The sequence below is a fragment of the Manis pentadactyla genome, chromosome 3 (genome assembly GCF_030020395.1).
Source record: "Manis pentadactyla isolate mManPen7 chromosome 3, mManPen7.hap1, whole genome shotgun sequence".
Classification (NCBI taxonomy): domain Eukaryota; kingdom Metazoa; phylum Chordata; class Mammalia; order Pholidota; family Manidae; genus Manis; species Manis pentadactyla.
In genome coordinates, this window is record NC_080021.1 from 215,710,577 (window position 1) to 215,731,840 (window position 21,264).

General features: G+C 41.9%; 1 protein-coding gene and 1 long non-coding RNA gene across 20 annotated transcripts in view; one reads left to right on the top strand and one right to left on the bottom strand.

Annotated features, from left to right (window-relative positions):
* Positions 1-21,264, bottom strand: part of FNBP1 (formin binding protein 1) — a 116,756-nt gene that overhangs the window by 11,507 nt on the left and 83,985 nt on the right. For 5 of the 19 annotated variants that reach the window (XM_036913592.2, XM_036913611.2, XM_036913590.2 and 2 more), the window contains 7 exons: positions 19,021-19,149; positions 17,945-18,091; positions 12,804-13,001; positions 11,661-11,843; positions 8,592-8,675; positions 5,983-5,997; positions 1,946-2,055 (listed from right to left, as the gene is read on the bottom strand). In XM_036913592.2, coding sequence (XP_036769487.1) covers positions 1,946-2,055; positions 5,983-5,997; positions 8,592-8,675; positions 11,661-11,843; positions 12,804-13,001; positions 17,945-18,091; positions 19,021-19,149 — 866 coding nt within the window. The remainder of the gene's footprint in view (positions 1-1,945; positions 2,056-5,982; positions 5,998-8,591; positions 8,676-11,660; positions 11,844-12,803; positions 13,002-17,944; positions 18,092-19,020; positions 19,150-21,264) is intronic. The other 14 variants (XM_036913608.2, XM_036913607.2, XM_036913606.2 and 11 more) reach the window with 10 other exon arrangements.
* LOC130683056 (uncharacterized) lies at positions 40-8,341 on the top strand. Its single transcript, XR_008996667.1, has 2 exons — positions 40-1,921; positions 8,125-8,341. It is a non-coding gene; the product is annotated as an uncharacterized LOC130683056 (long non-coding RNA).

Genomic DNA, 21,264 nt, shown 5'->3' on the forward strand with positions numbered 1-21,264 from the left:
GCATATTTATCCCTCTTCAAGATGAGAAAACTGAGGTACCAAGAGACTACGGCACTTGTCCAAGGCCTATAGCACAAACAGGCAGACTGAGATTTGAACCCAAGGTTTCTAGAGCGCCTGGAATTTTAAATCTGCCATTTACTTCGTGCTTTTGATTTGCCCTGCCTATTCCGCAGATCATTTCCTTTCTTATCTTTTTGAATTAATTAAAAAAAAAAACGTTTCCAGATCATGTGAACTCGGCTCAAAATCTTTTATTTTCTGTCCCTCCTGTACAAAATATAGGTTGCATGAGAATAGATTTTTGTACATATATTTTAGCACTGCTTTAGCCTCGGTGCCTAGGATATTTCCTTATACACAGTAAGTGCTCAATAACCAGTTCATTAAGTCATTGCCCTAAACACTTACATACAAGGGCTGCTAGTGGGATTAAAATATGACCCAGGTTCCATGGCCACAACCCGAGTGACAGTTTTCTACATGATGTTGGACAATTAGAAATAGTCTGTCAACAACCTATGAAATAATTTTTTGGATACTCTAGTCATAACCTCTTACTCGGTACAAAATATAACTGCTCACTTATCAAACAAGTTTTAATTGGTTTATACATTTATAAACCCTTTTATATTTGGCCCTGCATATCCTAAAAAGTACAAAGATAAAATTTTCATTTCATGAAGTACGTGTCTCATAGGAAACTAAAATAAAGTTAACAATATGTGCTCTTATTTTTTATACATTATACACTGTAACAATGTTTATAAAACAACCTGTTTCTCAGGAGGGCCTTTGAAAGAGGTGGAAGAATAAAAATCTACTCTCCTTTCGCTTGTCCTTAAGCTGAGCAGTCAGTCCCCCAAGTTCTGCTTGTTTGTTCCCCTGCTTTTCACATAACCAAATTTTAACCCCCTGCTTCAGTGCAACTCATTTTACCTGGGTCACCATTCGGCCTATTTATGGGGCCTCAACTCTCACGGTAACTTTAGGAAACCTCAAGTTCAAATCCCAAGTAAATGAAGGATTCACCTAATTCACCCAGTGAGAATATATAAGCTGAGTGACAATAAAGTGGCTTTTCATTGAGGGTTCTTAGCAAGTACGCCCTGAGTGATGTGAGTGTCGTAGCTTATCACTGTGGGAAGGGGAGCACAAACGCAAAGAGCAAATCTAGTCTTCCCTCCCTCCCTCCCTTCCTTCCCTTTTTCACAGACACCAACCTACCCTCCCCAGGATCAAAATTACAAAGCGCGTCAGCAAGTCAGGAAGCCCAGAACTGCTGCAGCGAGCCTAATGCAGAGGCTTCTCAAGAGCAGGCGAATACTGACACCCCCATGGGTTAGTGGTAGGTTTTTTAAGTATTACACTGTCATAAGTATAACAACACACTGTGATCTGTTTTCTAGGCACCATCAAATACACTCTATACAAAGATCAGAAGGCATGAGAACCTGTGGGAAGGCTGATCTTTACTTTTCGTCACAAAGAAAGAAAAACAAGTACCTTCTGGACCCAAAGCTAGGATATGGGGCAAGGCAGAGGGTGGCGGTCAGGCCACTTTTCTCTTCCTCGTTGGACCAAAAACTCACCCTACGTTCATGGCAAAAGAGATAGCCATATGTGCTGTGTTCCCCAAATTCAGAATAAAACCTGTTTGTTACAAGGATACTAATAAAGCAGTCCAGTAGACTACGACAAAATACACAGCTGAAATAATCACATGTTAAAATCTATTTTAGGATTTCCCACCTTTCCAAGCTAACTTGAATTTCTTTCTTTCTTTTTTATTAAAGTATCATTGCTATACAATCTTACGATGGTTTCACATACACAACACTGTGGTTCAGCATTCACCCACGTCATCAAGACCTCATCCCCCCGTTGTGGCCAGTCCATCAGCGTGAGCTTGAATTTCTTAGTAAGTCCTAGAGATCCACTGTACCTTTGATCCATCTCCTTTTGCATCTCTTTATTTAATTCATCGACTTTCTGCTGCAGCCTTTTCCTTCTCTGTTCCGGTGGGAGGTTGCTGAAATCCTCTGGTGTCGCACCCTGCAGATGCAAGCACACGTCAGCAAGAGCCTCCCGGTGTTCCTTGAGAAAAGATAACAAAGCAAGCAGCAGGGAAGATTCCCAGACACCAGGGGGATGCAAACGTCTGCATGTGTTTTCATGAAATAAATTACGCTCTTTCCCACGACACCCAGCTGAGATGCAAAATCAATGCACACACACTGCACTTAGTTCCACAGACCGGCTCCTATTCCAGTTATGCTGGCCGAGGCGCTTCTGGAAAGGCCAAGAGGGCAGCGTGGCAAGAGGAAAGGAAGAAATGCGTCTGATTCCCATGAGGATCCGTGAACAGCACATTCTGAGGCCCATTCTCCACTTTACCATCAGTGTCGGTGGGAACACTGCTGTTTTAAGGCAGTTTGAAGTTTATGTTTTCTTCACGCCCCACAGTGATCAGGCCCAGCCTTGCTTTCCCCCCTAGCCTGAGCATCCCTTCCCACCTCTTCACAGGCTGAGGCCAGAAGTCTCCATCCCCGGGAAGTGGCAGGTGGACATCCAGTCCCGCAGAGAATGCGGGTGAAAAGGATGTTGAGAAAATGCCCTCTCCGCCCCGCCCTGCTGCCTCGAAAAGTCTGGTCACTTCCTTTTCACAGCTTTTAGAGCAAGCTCAGAAAATTCCTGCAGAATGCCCTGCCTGACCTCCAAACCCACTTCCCAGACCTAGGGAATCAACCTCAGCTGTTCTCAATCCAGAATCCAATCAGAAGAAGTGCATTTTGGTATCTTGATTCCCTGTCAAAGCCAATTGCTGTCTTCCCTCCACGCAGGCCATTGAGGTAGAAAACAGCAGCGGTGAGTTTCCAGACGTTTACATATGCTTTACTTGTTAGAAGCTGTGGCTAAGCTGGGGTTATCAACAGCTTTTACTGGAATGAGCCTATTTTCATTAAGAATGAGAAATTTACACAGTAGCCAGGGATAGGCCAGGGAATTTAGAAAAGCGATTTTATTTTAGAACCAATTAAACAAAGGCAAGCCTGGCTTGGGAGTGGGTCGTAAAGAAGGGACCTGGATAATGTAATTCCAAAATCGAGTTGAATTTGCCAAGCGGCTCCCGTGGGGGCTTGTGACTGAAGTCCCGAGGCTGCTAATGCCAAGATGCCGGCCTGCTGTGCGGGAAGCGTGCAATGCAGCAAATAGTTTACCACGGAGGCCAAGCAAAGACCTCTGAGCTCATGTTCTCACAAAGCCCCGTGTGTGCGCGCGCGCGTGCGCATGCACGCATGTGTGGGAGGAGATAAAATTTAAGTGAAGGCAGAATGTGAGTATTCCCTAATGCCAAACCAAGGAAGTTCAGTGTGCCTCTAAAACTAAGGTAAAGCAAACTACTCTTCTCTTTAGAAATACTCTTCTCTTGCCCACGTACTATAGTGTTATAATGCTTGAAACCTTAAGTTCGTGTTTTTTGATTTGCTCTGTTCAGTCCTGGAGCCTAACAGCATGCTACTCTGTTCTCGTGCTGAATTTACTTAGATCAGCTTATTTTCTAGAATTGAGGGTTTCTTTTTATTATCTTTTTTTTAAATGTTGGAATACAACAAAATAGCATAAGATACACTGCTCAGAAGTCAGGAAATCTAGTAAGTGGTCAATGCTAATTCATTATTATTTATTGAGTGTCACTATGTGCTATGTGTCCAAAAGAACTTTCTACGATGAGGGTGATGTTCTCATATCTGCATGTCCAATACAGACGCCACACAGGGCTACTGAGCAGTGGAAATGTGGCTGTGTAACTGTGGAGCTGAACTTACAAGTTTATTTAATTCTAATTGGTGACAGTATAAATGGCCACATGTGGTGAGTGGCTGCCATGCTGGGCCACACAGGTGTAGGTGGTGAAGAGGTGTATTTGTATCAACAGCTATAAAGAAATCTGTAAAACACACTGTACTTATGACTTATGAATGGATATCCTAAACAGCAAAGAATTCAACCCTGATTAATTACAAAACTAAAGCAATTAAATAATAAGTGAATGGTCTTCAGTTGATCAGGAGTTAGTTTAATTAGTTAGGTCTCTTTCACTAGATAATCTATGTTTCTGTGTTATTTAATATCTAATCCCAATAATTATGCCTCAAATAAACTGCACGGGGCCACTGGTGATTCCGGTCTATAGCTTCCTCTAGATCCAAAGAAACGTAAGGTTTCTGGAAGTACTAAAAGATCATCTTGTCCAACAGTAGCCTTTTGAACCTCGAATTCTTTTAAACAGTACTCTGACCTATGATTCATTTTGCCACAAGGAAATTTTTATTACTAGCTTTGAATCGATTTCCTGAGCTCTTTGGAGCAGCCCAACTTATAAGACTGGCCTTAGCAGGTGGCACTGGTATTGAAAGAGGGGGTGACACACATATATGTATATATGGCTCTAAGAGGATGTTTCACACGCTTCGACAGTCAAACACTTACTCCTCCCAAGTAGCCCACACTGAGCTGCTGCTTGAGATTTTACTGTTTTTACATCCAAGCCATCTTTGTGTGACACTTCACTTCTCTGTTAGTTTCAGAGTAATGGTCTAAAGCAACAGTTCACTACCAGGTCGGTAAAATGATTTCTGTCTCAAACAGAAAGACTGCCTAATAGTATTATAATATTATCTTTTGCTGCTGGCACGTCAGCAAAAGAGCAAATAAAGGGCAAGGAAGACACCCTGGCATCTGAGAGACTCCTGGAAAACCGACCCGATTTCTCCCAAGTTCATTCTGCCGTGGAGACAGCTCACTTTGGCATCGATATCCCTTTCCCTCTTGTACACCTTTGCCAAGGCCTCCTCTGGGGATTTTATTTCGCAGTCTAAGAAATGTTTGGTTGCATAAAATATTCATTTTCTTTAGGGTTGGGTCAGTGGCCAAATACTGAGTCAGGTTGAAAAGGTTAAGTATATACGTATATTTATGTTCTCACACACAGAGAAATGTTATCCTATGTTACTTGTCAACAGCAGTGGATGAAGTGCTGATCTGATTCCTGGCTGAACCTGCCAGTTAGCTTTGAAAACGTGTTGCCCACGGTGAAGCCCGCACAGAACACCCCCCCGGGAACCTGATTCCATTCAGGACATGCATGGAATACTTGTGCTTACCGGCTTGAAAGAAAGCGTCATGGTTAGCTCTGTCCAGAATTTAGGGTAGTCTCAGCTGTGGCGTCTGAGAACACCATGTAACTTACATATATTTAAAGGATGGTTATGGGTTACGTGGATGAGTTTTGTTTAATAAATTTAATGATTAGTAGGACTGGTGACTAGGGTGATACAATTAAGTGGAAACAACCCAGGACATCAAGCAAATCCTTCTAGAGCCCTGTCTTTGCTCTTTTCACAATCCGTAAAGACATCCTGTGGTTTCTTGAATCAGTGGAGCACAAGGCGGCCTGTATTTAGGTAGCGCCTTCAGATGTCATGGTTTCCGGTTCCTGCAGGCTGCCTCAGACCGAATTTGAGATCGGCATGGCCCTGCACACCTTCCTCAGATTCCCAGCATTTTCATCTGTTCCTATGGCTCCCAGGGAGAGCATCTTTCAGTGACTAAATAGACTTTTATTCAAAATGACCCAACAAATAAATTCCCCAGTATTTAATATTTCTACTTATGTACATCTATAGATACAGTTTACCCTCTTTTGCCATCCTCTTAAGGCCCCCAAAACAAAGAAAACCAAATTAGGAGTTAAGCATTAATTTTTTTAGCAATGTGAAAAGATTAGGATGGCTTCTGTTAGATTCTGGACCTTTGTATCCCAAAGATCTGATAAAGAAACACCAAAGAAAGCACATAGAAGGGAAACGCAAATCAACAGTTAACTCTGAAGATGTGTTGCCCATGGCAGAGCCCCAACAAGACACCCCCCACAAAACCTGATTCGACTCAGGGCATGCATGGAATAATTGTGCTTACCAGCTTGAGAGAAAGCTTCATGTAAAAATTGAAGGAGTAGCAGGGGGAACAAGAGAGAGAGAGAGAAACAACACATCAGAAGAGGAACGCGGTCAGTTCCACAGTATTAACACAACACGTAAATCCACCTGTTGCTTTGTGAACATGACTTGTAGCAGATCTGTGCAAAAGCTCACAAGAGGGCTGATCCCTACCAAAGCCTTTCTTTCGCTGCCACATTGCCAGAGCAAAGAATAAAGACAGAGAAGGAGAGATTCTGTTTATGCTTTTGCACCGGTCACATCAGCCTGGATATAAACTAAATAGAGTTTGCACTCAGAGACACAGAAGGATTATAAAAGGCAAAAATAATCATAGCCTTTTGTTCACCAAATTTCTCATGGAAAGTTTCATGCAGACTAAAACAGTGATCAGCAATTGCTTCCACAACATACAAGTGGTATTTTTATCGTAAGAGAACCTCATGGATAGGAATGTCGGCATTTCTTCAAGGCAGTGAGGTAAACTCTCAGACTGGCGAATGGGTAACCAAAGACTGGAAGTTGCTCTAAGAAACTATCTGCAGGGGCCAGAAAGCATCTCAGCACCAGGCTGGAGGCAGAAGGATGATGCTCTCTCCTGCTGGGCACCGCATACCACCTCTCGCACCGTGCAGGCTGGGTTCACAGGCTTTCCAGCCACTCTGAGACCTGCTCGCACGAGTTACATGACATTTGGGGAATCACAGGAATAGCTGCTCTTGAAAGTTACCCTTAGGAAGCAGGCAGCCAGCTGTCTCACCTACCAAGGGGTACTCCTTGCGATGGATTTCCAGGCAATTATCAGCACACAGCAGCTGCAATTTAGGCTTGGAGATCAGCAAAACTAGTGATAACCAGACCCAAAACTGATGGAAAGGCATCTCACATTAGAAAAAGACATATCTGATTCTTCATTACTGGGTGAGACATGCTCTATGGTTATAAAGCAGTACTTTGAAAGCTCAGTGTGGATTTACTTAGCCGTCACCAGTCCTAAAAATTCAGGCAACTGGTAATAGAATCAAAAAAGTGTTGGAGACAAAAAGAAAATGCCCTTTGGTTTTTCAGCTGGGAGGGGGGAGAGTGTTCAAAATTCCTTAACCAGATTTTAAGAATCTTTTTCTTAAGATTAAGTCAGAGTTGACACTTCTTTGTAAGTAGGCATTAAGTTTTTTAAAAAGTTGTCCCTTTAAAGAGAAAGACGGCTAAGGAAAGGAGGAACAAGACACAACATTTAGGAAAAAAAGGTACAGATGGTAGCATCTGTGGCTGCTCTCATGGGCAGGCTACTCAACTCCTGGGGCACCTCCTGGGACCTTTAGCACAGACCTATTTCTCACAACTTGAGTTCTTTACAGACAACACTTACGGTGCACAGCAGAAACCTTTGCAAATACCTCTGCAACAAAGCACGCTGCCATACACAAGTTTTCTTACATGTTAACATCTCAATGCCCCTAATTCAAAGAACTGACATATTTGAACTCTGCTCTCTCTGCTGTCTGGCTATTTTCGTTACTTAAAGTTATATATTCTTTCTTAAACATTCCGAAAAGAGAATTCTACCGTCAGGACTAATAGATAGGAATATTTCTACTTCATCATAAAAACAAGTCATTAGGATTGAAAATAAATCCAAACAGAAATAGGAACTACTGAATTCTCAGATGAATTCAGTTTTCTGAAGCGGATAGCAATGGATAATCTACACGAAGCGCCATCACGGTATATGGCATTCTTTTTAACGATGATAAACTGGTTTTCAGTCTTAAGTTGTAAGCCAGCCAGTTAGATCATTTCAAATTAGAAATGGATTCAGCTGCTAAGACAATAATACTTTACAAGGTTGCATTAAGTGCATTGCGAGACACCTAAAGAACTAACAAGCCGTCAGTTTCAGGCAACAATTATGGAGCCTTAGGAGCCACAAGTGTCAATAACACGAGGGAACACTGGCGAATCCATGTGTTATTGGGCAGTCACAGGTACTAACCTCAAGTACAAAGAAAGGGGACAGTGAAATAAATAAGTAAGTAAATGTGATTTAGGCCCACGGAAAGTCATTTTACTACTCTATGACCTTGCTTAGGTTCCACTGATTTTTTTTTTGTTGTTCTCCAAGCTTACGGCATGATTCCCGTGTGGATCCATGTGTTTCGTACGTGGATGTGGGTACATCCACTACAGAGCTGCCGTCTGGAAGAGGGTCATTCTCCCGTGGCTACGCTCGGCAGCTGCGTTTTACGGGTGAAATTCTGCTGTTAAATCACACCCAGTGACATCTCCCCAGACGGCAGTCACAATCAACGACAGGAATAAAAGCAAGCTCAGCTCACTGACATTTTCAGGAAGTTTTGATTGTTACTGGGAAGTTGGGTTCCTTTTCCCATGCAAGTTTTCCGGATGAAGTAGCCTGTGGCTGAATTTACACAATCAGGCCTTTTCCGGTGTCCAGGTCTCCCAACTGAGAATTTCATTGTTCAAGTGGAAGTGTAACAGAGATCATCGGGGTCCCCAGTCTTGGTGCTACATAGGGGTTAGTGCCTGTGCCGTGACTGTGTATGACCTGGCCGTCACAGGTAAACTTACAACATAGTCCCTAGCTTCAAAAGCATACGTGGGTTTCCCTATTGTCCTCTTCATGAGTTCTTTGTGAAAACAGAAAGACTGAGTCTGCCAATAATCAGCAAGAGAACAAGATAAGTACAATTAAAGTCAGCATAGGACTGTAACATCTGACAAGCAATTGGTAAGGGTTTTCAAACTCTCTTGATCAACTTTGATGGTATTTTTCCATGCAATGAACTCTAAACCATTGGGAAAAACATGTCCCTAGTTTAGACTTAAGAGCCCCTTGCTCAGACCCAAAAAAGAAATCTTAATCTAAGGCAATAAAATTACTCTGTAGATTGCAAACTGAGAACATACTATCTAGTTTCGTTTTTCTGTGACTTAAAGATGAAATAATGGTTAATGATACTCAGGTGGTATATTTTAAAGATGCTCAGTGAAACGAACTTTTCTTACAAATGTCAATGACTTACAACAAAAAATATTTTATCTTGCTTAATTAGTTAGAAACAAAACCAGTTCGGCTACAAAATGTTTGCACAGGATTTATACGTTCTGAAAATAGAAATAAATTATTGGAATCTGGGTCTGAAAGTCACAAAGCATGGTATATGAAAAGACATACTACAATCACAGATTTGTTATTTTCCTAGGATACTTTTCCTATCTTTGGCATAATAGTCTTAACGTTTAATAGCAGAATAAATGAAATAGTAGCAAAGACTATCATTTTAGTCATGGATCCTATAAACCATGTAACTTCCACGTTGAGACTGTTTTAAAATCGAATTTATTTCCCCAAACTTCATATTTGTTTTTTATTTTTGAACTTCCTAATCTTATTTCTATATTTCCTTTTCTTTCTTCTTTTTTTTTGCACTGTTTCCTGAAGGCAGGGATATTACATCTGACCCTCACTAAGCACAGACGGATCAAAAATGTGGGAAACAAAAAAAAATATGTTTCTACTTATTTACTAGTGCTTCTAGTGTATCGGCATGTGCATTCACTCTCAGGAAAACACTGTTTGGAAAAATTTTATTAACAGAGGTTTGCTGAGCACAGATTTGTGGGGTAAGAAATAAAGTACAGTTTGCTAATTATGGTAGGAACAAAAAGAAGGGGGGATTCTTTAAATCATCAAAATAATCCATTTCTCATTTCATTGTTTTTTGGTTTTGAGTGTTATATTCTTCCTAGCTATCTTTTTCTTATGCTTCTTGATTATAGACATTCTTAGGTCTTTTCCTAAACATTTAGAATCCCTGTGAAGCAGATTTGGAAACCATTTGCAACCAACAGGCTGTGTGATGTTGAGAGAATGGAACAGATATAGAAACAAATGGTAAACAATCATGGATATTCAACATCCTTCATTATGTGATTCCAAAAGGCAATGCAGAGATATTTATTATAAAGGTAATGAACAAGTGCTCTGTAAAGGTTTTTGGAAATGGCAGAGATGGGTTCACTGAATGACAGTTAATATAAAACTTGATAGTCTAGCAAAAAGCTCCTGGTCATATGTTGGCAATTCTTCTATGAGCAACAAGTGGAGATGGATGGGGAGTTCTGAAAAGCAGCATAATTGAGCCAGGAACTGAGATCTAAATATAGAGCTCAACGTGATCCATCACTCACTTCTGAAGCTCTATCTGCCTTCTAACAATGGCTTCCTTGAAATCTGCAGGAAATTCAATTTCTAATTCTTAACCTGATATTCTGGGTAACCTTGAAATGAGATAATTCAACCAACTGTATTCTTTGCATAAAATGTTGACATCCCCTTCATTAAAGGAACTCTGCATGTAAAGAAATATTTTTTTTTTGTCCCTCATTTTAAAAGGTAACAACTTAGTTCTCTGATAGATTTAGATTCATTTTTACACAGAGGAAGCGAAAGGTAAAAATTATGTTTGTACAAGAACACATCCTGCTACAGCTGTGTGGCAGTTCCCACAGGACAGGATAAAAGATGACCTTACTGGATATGTTCAAATACCAGATGTTTGTTTACTCTTGATTGCCACACTTTGTTATTCAGTATGAAGAATTTTCGAGGTGGCTCTGACTAGACTGATCAGTTAGACTTTATTTGGGTGGCTACAAGTTACTTTATTCCCATCTTTTTTATATAAACCACACTGTTACCTACTTAGGCTTGTTGGATTAATTCCATAAAACCCTGTGACTTGGGCACAGGCAGTCTCAGTTGGAATGGCAAACTTGAGTCTGAATAACATGCACTTATGAGTCAACCACATTGTAACAGACTGTCCCTGAATGGGGGATGTCGGGATCTCGGCCTGTCAGCAGGGTTCCCGGCTTTTATGTTGGCTCTGCACCTTCCTAACTTCATCTTTTTACGCCTTAGTTTTCTTGTCAGTAAAATAAGGACATCTTAGTATCTAGGTTCCTAGGGTGGTGGAATAAAAGTAAATGATCACATAGAACAGAGTTTGGCACATTACAAGCACTCGATAAATGTCAGCCACTATTATTATTTCACCCTTTAAAGATAAATACTGCAGGAGGTCTTTTCCAGGCAACAGATGTTTTATCAGCATCTTATAAATTCACCAAAATAGCTAAAGAAACCACTGTGACTCCTGACATTTCCCCTTTGAACCCTGACATGGCTCAGAGAGAAGTGCCTTCATGGCGCTCATTGTTGCAGTAATTGTTAAGCAAATATTTTCTGACTATATAGTGACTTCCAATTCCTCATCTCCTACGTCTCTGGCTTTAGAAGCTGAGTCTAAGCTTCCCTTTTTGGTAAACTCAAGGTACAATATTGATGACTTAGATGTTTTAAAAAGGAAGTGGAGAAATGTCCCTCCAAAGTGTCCTAAAGACCAAAAGAACTCTGGGCCTAGCTGGCTTTCTCTTTCCTTCCATCCACTCTGCTTCCTCCTTTCCTTTCTCTCCTTTCTGCTGTTCTTCTTTCTAGCTGTAATGAATCAGAGTTCTTATTGTTTTATGTTATGGGGAAACACAATGGATTTATTCACAAACAAAATAAGTTCTGCAGAACAAAACATGCCACCAAAGCGCACAAGGGACACAGGATTCCCGAGCCGAACTTACCCCACGCTTTAGGCTCCTGAAGCAGTGGATTTTGGGTTTGGAGGTCATGAACTCGTTGAAGCGATGGGAGAGGGGTTCCTTTTGCTGCTTGGGAGACTGGGGGCCGTTGGGAACAGCAGAGGGTGAGGCAGAGGCAGGGGGAGGTGGGGGAGGCTGATGGGGGGATGTTAAAAGGGACATAAGCTACATGTAAGAGATGGAGCAGTGATAGAGTAAAAATCAGAAACAAGAAGATAAGACACAAAACAAAAATAAGCATCAAATAATATTTGAAATCCAAAGCAAGTAAAACACAAACAATTAAATATTTAGGCCACGGTCCAAAAGAAAACACATAGAATATGTTAAGTGGAGAATGTGATGAAAGTAGTTTTAGTAAGTAACGCAACAGAAGAACAGCAAGAAATATTTGACAAGAAGCTCATGCAGACTTCCACAGGCAAACTATAGTTCTAAGCAGTTACTCTGAACTGGTTTTAGCCAGAAGGGTATTAAGTATCTCTAAATCACCTAAATTACCATAACACAGCTCAACAGGAGACAATGGAAGACCCGAAATGCTAAGGTTGTGAAAACAGCAAGACAGTCTTTCTAAAATTAAATATTAAATGATGCTAAGGTTAAAGCAGCCACGTTGCCTTGATCCTATTTTGCGCCTGGTTAGTGCTGTCATGCACCTACGTATGGCACTATAAAAAGAAGACGAACAATGTTCATGGACACACATGTTAACATGAATTCAAGACCAAGTTGTTAACCCATGGAGACTATTTCAATTAGAGATGCTGATAAACTGGCATAGAAATTTTGCACAATATCCCTTCTCCCAGCCAAATGACCAGCAGTCTAGGAGACTTAGGAGTGAAAGGCATGATGGGAAACATTGAGCAGTCAGTGATCTATTAGTGTGGGTGACACAGTGTGTGTGATAATGCATCTGAGATGAGACAGATGGCCATGCAAAGGTACCACCACCAAAGACAAACACAGCTTTAAAATAAATCAGCACACTAGCTTTTTTTTGCGTTCTGAAACTATGGGTTTAAAATCTTACTTTTTTTAGGACTAAAAGATAAAGTCAACTTCTCCACACTTTATAAAACTTTATGAAACTCATTTCACACTGGGTCCAGTCATCAGTACCTTATTTTTTTTGATGAACGGCCATAATTTTCCTTTCGATTTGCCACCAAATTTGAGCTCTGGTTTGCCTTCTCCTCTGGAATTCGAAAGGCTATTGTCTGACACAGTGCGCTTCATCGGCTGAGTGTAATCCTCAAATTCAATGTCTCCAGGAGGCTCGAACCCTGACTTATAAGCTTCTATTACCAGCTGGGAATCCTGCAATTACACCCATCACAGACAAAAACACTCAAATACATGCAAATACTTTTTACACAGTGAATTCTGACAGCCTCATACAGACGATATTCTAAGGAAGTTACGTTCATTGATAACAGTCTTTTTCCTGGTAATATTTTTATCATTAGAAAGAATAAATATATTCTGTAAACCTCTATCTAGTTGAAATTTGAAGATGCTTTCAATAACCATTTTTCAACACCAAGAGGAACAAATATTAATTAAGAATGACTCGGCCAAAAGCAGAAAAACTGGGCCATTATTATGCAATGCTTGAAAAACACAGTAGTACAAAAATCTGGTTCTCATCAGAAGTTCTTAAAGCAATTTAGCAAACACAAAGTCGAAGCAGAGTAGATAATCTCTCTAACTTCTTTGCTTTACTGTGGCTAGAAGCTACGAATCTGCTGCGTAGCTTTTCTTGATGCGCGTATTTGTCCACAGTCTCTCCCCCACTACCAGGTGGGTGCTCTTCTGGTTTTCTCCGCTGCACCCCTGATGCCTCCATGACACCCAGAGACCATGGTGTGCAGACACGTTTTCTGAATCAGTCAGTGAACTTAATGTCTAGTAGGAGCTTTGGGTCAACATCTCAGGGTCAGGTGGTAGAGACAAATGCATAAAGCAATTGCAATCATGGTGTCATAGATAGGTATATAGATGTATAGATAAGGTATTACAAAAGCACACGTGACTTGTAATAACATCCCAACTCAATGATCATCTGATTAAAAGAAAACCACTAGAGAAGACAGTTGGGAAGATCTCACCTTCTTTACTACGAGCTTATGTTTTAATTTGCCATAGCAGCTTCAGCTAATAGGTGATGTGTGTAACGTGTGCCACTAGCTACCAGCTGTCTTCCCACAGCCAAGCACCCTTCCTTCTTAGTAACAAGAGCCCTGACTTTAAGTTGGCTAAAAGGCCTCACTCCCCAGCCTTGTGTACAGCAGAAGGTGGCTGGCTACCTGGTTATGTTCCGACCTCTAAGCTCTCTGAGGTGGAGACAAATTACAGTGCACAGTCTTGGAGGCCTCTTCAAAGGGATGGCAAGGGTCCTTCTCTATGTTCTGCTTTCTGGAATTTAGATGTGATGCTGGAACTCCAGAAGTCACCATACATCCTCAAAAGCTGCAAACTGGGAGGAAGGACCCTGAGTCCACGAGAACAAAGCACCACTGGCCTCTGCTTGGAGCCATCTTTTACATGAGAGGAAAAACAAACTGCCTTGTTTAAGACACCGGAGCTCATCCAGTTCCCAATCCCAAGCGTGCCAATGACCATATCAACTCACTCTAGTGAAAACCTGATCATCATATGATATAAATGGAAGGTAAACTTACATACATAAACCAGTTTGAAATTTTAAGTGACCACATGATTTTGAAGCTGCATTAAGGCAGAGAGGGGGGCCTCCGTTTTGCTGAGCAAGGGCGGAGAGCTAGGAACCTCCTATCTTCCTCTCCCACTTAGGTCACACTCATCACCTCTTTCAGGTCTCTCCCAAATGCGACACTTGGCAGGCTTCCCATCGCCCTTTCCTACTTTATCTTTCCCAGAATTCTCATCCTGTTTTAACGGTCTAAATAATGTTCTCATTTATTTTGTTATTGTCTGTCTCCCTCTTCACTATGCCTAGCACTTGTGAATGTGCCAGAAACCATGTTTGTTTTAGAATTAGAGAGAACAAGGTGGTGGCATTTAGGGGAAAGATAAGGGGCCCTGGAGCCAGACAGACACATTTACTAAAAGTGTCCCTGGGCAAGGCTGCCACCTCTGACTTTAGGGGTTTCCTCAGTAGGTCGTGAGAAGGACAATAGACAAGGCATGAAGCAGGTGTTCAGTAAGTGTTTCGTGAACAATTTTATAAAAATGCCATCAACTTTTCTCAAAGTGAAAAATTTAAGAAGGATGTAACAGTAATTAAAAAGGAGTAGGCAGAGATAAAGAGGGTATGACGAAATGAAAACTATAATAAAAATACCTAAGATCAAAGCAGTAAGACCATAATTAACTTTGCCAAGAACCGAATCTGCAAGGGAAGATAAACTTGAAAAACACATTGAAAACACGGCAGGGAAGCCTGAAAGAGGGAAGGAATATGCAAAGAACGGTGGCTTATGTGGCTAAAGGAAGATCTGCCCCTCGGGTTCTCTAAGGAGACAGGGCAAAGTGAAACATCCATTCATTCAAGTAAAGACCTGAAGGACGTAAGGAGTCAGCAGATGACTGCGGGAAGAACTCCCCAGGCAAAGGGAGCAGCCAGGTGGGAGCATGCTCGGAGTGTTCAAGGAATCCCACGGGGGCTCTTGTGGCTACAGCCCCAGGGAGAAGAGGTGACATTGGAAAGATAATTGCGGAGGGAGGGTGTTCCAGACCGTCCAGGCTTTGAGGCTCCAGATGAGTCTGACTTTTCTTCTGAGAGAGACAGAAGCCCACTGAGGGTTCTGAGCAGAGGAGGACATGGTTTGACTTACTTTTAAAGCAGCCCCCCGGTCTCTGTGCTAAGAATGGGTGGGAGGGGCAAGGCGGGAACTCTAGTTAGACGTCTCCGGCAGTAATCCAAGCTGATGGAGCTCTTGGGTCAGGACAGGAACAGCAGAGGTGAGGAGAACTGTGGGTTCTGAATGTACTTTGAAGGTATAGCCAACAAGATCGGCTGATAAACTGATGCAGGTGTCAGAAAAAGAGACATTATCAAGGCTGACTCTAAGATCCGAGCAACTGGCAGGACGGCAATGCCAGCATGGAGACCGTGAGGACGGAGGGAGGAGATCTGGTGGGGAGGGTCAGGAGCTCCGTGCTGGCCATGCCACGACTGAAGCGCCTATTAGATGTCCGAGAGGTGAAGCCGCGGGGCGGCTGAACACGTGAACCTGCAGCGCGGGGGAAACATTACGAACGTGTGGTACTGAGACAGGACTTAATGCTCCAGGCGTCTACAGGCCCCTCCAGGGAGAGAATGCGGAGAAGAGATGCGAGATCGAAGAGCCGGCGCTCTCCCCAAGTTAAAGGGCCAGGTGAAGACCAACAAGAACAAGCAAAGGAGACTGAGGCCTGGGAGGAGGATCGAAGCCACACAGGGTGGTTTCCTGGGGGTCGAGGGAAGGGCGAGCAGGTCAGAGGTCGTGTCACATGGGGCCAATGGGGCTCACAGTGCAAGAACTTGAATGAAGGTGTAGAATGGACCCTTGGATTGGGCAACATGAAGGTCACAGGAGAAGAAGAATTATCATAAAGAGAGAAATATCCCATAAATCTTGGAGGCTCACAATGTCTCAGATAAAACCAATAAAGGGAAACTATCACTTAGACATAATTGTGTGAAATCATAAGATTTCAAGGAAAAAGAAATTCCCAAGCTTCTAATATAAGAAATTAAAATCAGGCTTGTTTCAGATTTTAATCAGTGCCAGATGTCAGTGAAGTTGAAAGAAAGGTGACTTCTTTCTCACTAAGAGGTGACTTCACTTTTGAAGACTTAACTTATAAACCCCACTACGACTATTGCCCTTTAAAAGATTCCTCCCCACAGTAATTTACTGATGACTTGAGATCTGACACAGGGTGATGAGAGAAAGCCTCACTGAGACTGTGCCTTGATTTGCTTCCAGGAGCCAGGCAGTAGTAGCCAACATAAGACTTCAACCAAAGCTGAGGATGCAGAGATGTATGAAATTGACGAATCAGTGGTGGTAAGAAATTGGAATGGGGTGGGCACTCAAAACCCGGAAAAACCTGACTGCATGGACGCATGACCAGTCATGTCTCTGAACCAAGAAACAATTGCTGCAGCAAGAGTACTGTCAGTCCTTTGAGATGTTTAAAAGATCAAGAAAACCATTAAAGACATTTCCAGCTCAAGAAAAGGATGGTTTTGATCACTTCTGAATACTTGCTGGCATGTTGTAGATGGTGAGGGCGCACCATTAATTCAGAAGCATCAGTCATTTTTCTCCAAAAAGTTAGCTGAATCCCTGAAGGAGGCTCTAGGCAAATAGGGGTTAACAAAATAGAGATCAATGGATCCTAAAATCAAACAAAAGAGAAAATGCCTGCTACCTTGGAACAAAACCTCCTACAAATACATACCATTTAACACATTTGGAAATATTTCTGCATATTAGAACAAACATTTTTTACATAGCCTTCGATGTTAATATATATCAAATGTGCTTACAGCAAAGAAGAGCCTTCGTGCTAAGAATCTGTACACTGAGATCTATTCACAGGGAACAGACAGCTTTGATCCCTTCCCTGGACTCATTTTAAGACACTCTTATGACAATACTTATGATAAAACTTTTATATTGAATATCTTGTTTTGCAAAAATCAAATGATTATAAAAAGTCAAGTTGGTGATCTACTTGATAGTTCTGTTGAAGGAAACAGGTTTCTAGGAAAGGAATCCAAATGGGCAACAGTGTTCTCAGCTGGAGAATTTTCCCCTGCAGGGGACATTTGGCAACGTCTGGAGACACTTTTGACTGTCACAGTGGGAGGTGGGGGCTCCTGGCATCTACTGGGTAGAGGCCAGGGACGCTGCTAACATCCTGCAGAGCACAGGACAGGCCCCTGCAACACAGAAGTATCTGGCCCAAGATGTCAACAGTGCCCTAAAGGACCAGATTCCAAATTTGGGAGGTTGTTCAGCTAACTGAGAAGAAAACACTTCGTTTTAATTCTGTAATGCCTCAGACAGTTTACCACTTACACGTGTGTTCTGCCAAAGGAATTTGAGAGCTAAATCCAAAACACAAAGGGCTGAATAAAAAATTCTGAAGTGGTAGAAAAGTACTTGTGACCACGAAAAGCAGCTACCTAAAACGAGATGGCTACACGAGGTCACAGTGCAAGGGGGTGGAGAAAACTGGAACCACAAACATTTGGTTGTAAATCAAGTCCAAACTCTTACACTTACGTTCTTCTGATCAATTGAATCCGCTGCTTTTACTATTCCGTCCAAACATTTCCCAATGATTGGAATCACCTCCTGATCAAGCTCCGCGTACTTCTTCAGTGATTTTCCAATTTTCACTATCCTCCTTTCCTCCATCTCTTGTATTTTCTGCAACATTAGATTTTGTATGAAATTAATTTGGTCCATTATCGCTTGAGGAAGTTGTTGTTCGGCAGCCTTGTTACCTCCCATAAGTTCTCTAGGAGGGAAACAGGCCTCTGCAAAGCATTGGTCAGAGCAACGTAACATGTTGTGCCTCGACAGGAGCTGTATCCATATTTTATGGACTGCTGGGCTGCCCAGATGAATATTTCACATGATTCCAATTCCGGTTTCAGTAAGAACTCCAAACTCCAGTAGTTTTGGTATTAACACCATTTGGTGATACATTTTAAACATTCCCTCCAATCTTTGATCCACTACTTGATCCTTCACCAAAAGCACAGGGTCTGGTTAACTGTCTGAACCCAGCCCGGGCTGGGATGTGGCGAGCGACCCTTCCTTCCTCAAGCTGGAGGTCCTTGTTTGCTGTGTGTGCAGACACCATGAAGCAAATATTCATTATTTTTCCTACAACTGGAAAAAGATTCCCAAAGTGGGAGAGCGTATATAGCTATCTTTCCTATACCATTTTTGACAGCCTAACATAGGTGAAAGAAAAATGATACAAAGGGCAGAAGGGCCATCTGTTCAAATCTTGACAACTGAATGTTGCTTTGTCTCCTGAAGTTAACGTGGCATTTTTGTAACCAGAATGGTCCTTTTAGGAAAGAGAGTTAAGCTAAGGATCATGGTTCTAAGACTGGCAAAGAATGGCAAAGACCAAGGAAGTTTGCAAAGGCTGTTGATGATCCTTGAATTAATATGGTATTTCCTCCTATTTCTAGGCAATGCTTGATAGGTACAGATGCTTTAAAAACTGATTTGAGGCAGAGGAAATTCAGAATGACATAAATACTTAGCATAGAAGCCCAGCAATCCTGACTCCAAAACAACGTGTTTCTAAGCCAAGCAAATCTGAGAGATTGATTGCTTACCTGGAAGATGTTGGGAATGTGTGTGTGGTAATATTCGTGCTGCTCATGGTTGAATTTTTGAAGAATTGATGAGTAATCTGCCTTGCTGTCCTTTGCCATTTGGTGACGTATTTGAGCTTGTTGTCGTGCCTGAGGGCAAAAAATAAGAATATCCCTGTGTTTATACATCATAAATAAAAGCCAAAGACTGTGAATGGGAGGGGTCAAATTTACCTCCAATGTGTTGCCATTAGCAGGTGCTATTTAAAAAAAATTGTTTAGAATGTGAACTTACTTTCAGTAAGGATGTGCATCCTAATTTTTCACAAACCCCACCATTCTCTATTGTCTTAACTTGGCACTGCTTTCTAGTTTGAACAAGTGCCACTGTTCTTTATTGTCTACACTTAGCCTGATTCACGTATTTATGTTACCTGGATGGCCCTTTTGGAAACCTGTGCTCATATGTATTTTTGAGGATCCATAAACTTTTTTTATCCAATTCTCAATGGAGTTCGTGAATTAAAAAGGTATATGTGGAAGAGCAAAAGTGAAAAGAGAACAATCTGAACAATCCACTCAGAGTGAGGCCTAGAGCTACGCACGCTGCCAAAAGAAGCTAGTGGGACATGCTTGACCCTGAAAAGAGGGGACTCTAAGTCGGCCTGAGCAGATAAAATGAGCCACTAGTGATGTTTGAAAAAAAAAAAAGACATGGGGATATAGTGCATAGGGAATACAGTCAATATTATAAAAACCTTGTATGTTAACAGATGGTAACTATTCATATCAAGGTGATCATTTCATAAGGTATATAAATATTGAATCACTATGTTGTTCACCTGAAACTAACATCATATTGTATGTGATTATATGTCAATAAAAAAAGTTTTTTAAAAAAAGGCATATGAACCACTGATCTAAATGGAACTTTCTAAAACTCTACTATATTTATTTTTATTTATAATTTACAGATGTCATAAACATGGTACCTTTCATGGGTAATATATCTTTGTGTGTGTGTGCGTGCTATTTTTTTCCTGCGTTTTCTCCTCAATAATCAATAATAAAATTCATACACCTGTTTCTCTCTTCCAATTCATATTTTTGTCAATCACACACCTTTGAGAAAGGGGTAACTGTCAAGCAGTTGCAGGATTAATTTTCAAGCTCAAACAAGAATGTCCGTCAACTCGAAAGCCGTCCACAAATACCAGAGCTTAGTATGTTGGTCCTACCACTGAGATTCCTCTAGCACGTTGGAGATGCCTTGATAAATATTCCCTCACGGGTCTCCAACACAACCTGAGGCCCATGCAAAGCAAAACTCCCCCCTGCCAGCCGAAGAGATGGCTTGGACCATAGGTGCCTTTGCAAGCTTCCCCGTCTGAGCCAAAAAGCACGACAGGAAGAGGGCCTTCCGCCAAGAAAACCAAGGCAACTTTTTGTTTGTTTTTTGTTTTGTTCTGTTTTACTGAACCTAAGAGTTTAAAAGAAAGGAGGAAAAAGAACACAGCGATGTTGAAATGCAAACCAAAGACGCTGGAGTGGTGTGTCCCACTTTGTGCCTGGTGGTGGGTACCATGGACATCAGCTGTTTAGCACCCCAGCGTTCTCCTTTGGTTTCCTGCCCCGGGGACTTGCCGGCTTGGCCTGGTTTTCGTTCCCTGCCACGGCTCGCTCAGCCACGCGCCCCTGGGAAAGCCCCCGGTGGTCGCCCAGACTTGGGTCTTTCATTTTCTTCCCTAGTCACATTAAATGCTTCCCAAACAAAGGCAGCAGTGTCAGTATATCCCAACTGATTGCCCTATTACCTTAGGTTTTTAAGGTTTCTTAAGGCCTTTAGGTACCTCAAAGTCACTTTATCCACTTCTCATCTCCCGTTGGTTATTTCAGCTGCCACAACTCTTCCTCTTAGTCGGCGGCCTGTTAACTCCCTTCCTGACCATATGCTTTGGCTTCCGCTGCCACTGTGTCCACTAGTAACTACATTAATCCAGTCCTCAAAATGTTAAGTCCCCAGCTACCCTCAAAAACCCACGCCTCTCCAGCAGACAGCAGCTCTCCTCTGCTTAATAATGGCTTTCTCACCTACAGGCGCGCCATCTGTCCCCCCCGTGAGTCCAGCACAAACATTCCTTTTAACTCTTTCAGTTACCTAGAGCGTTATCAGTTATGGCCGCGGTAAGAATATGAGAACAAAACAAACAAGGACATTCCCAGGTAGACCCCAACTTCTAAAAGAATTCTCTATTCACAAACCTT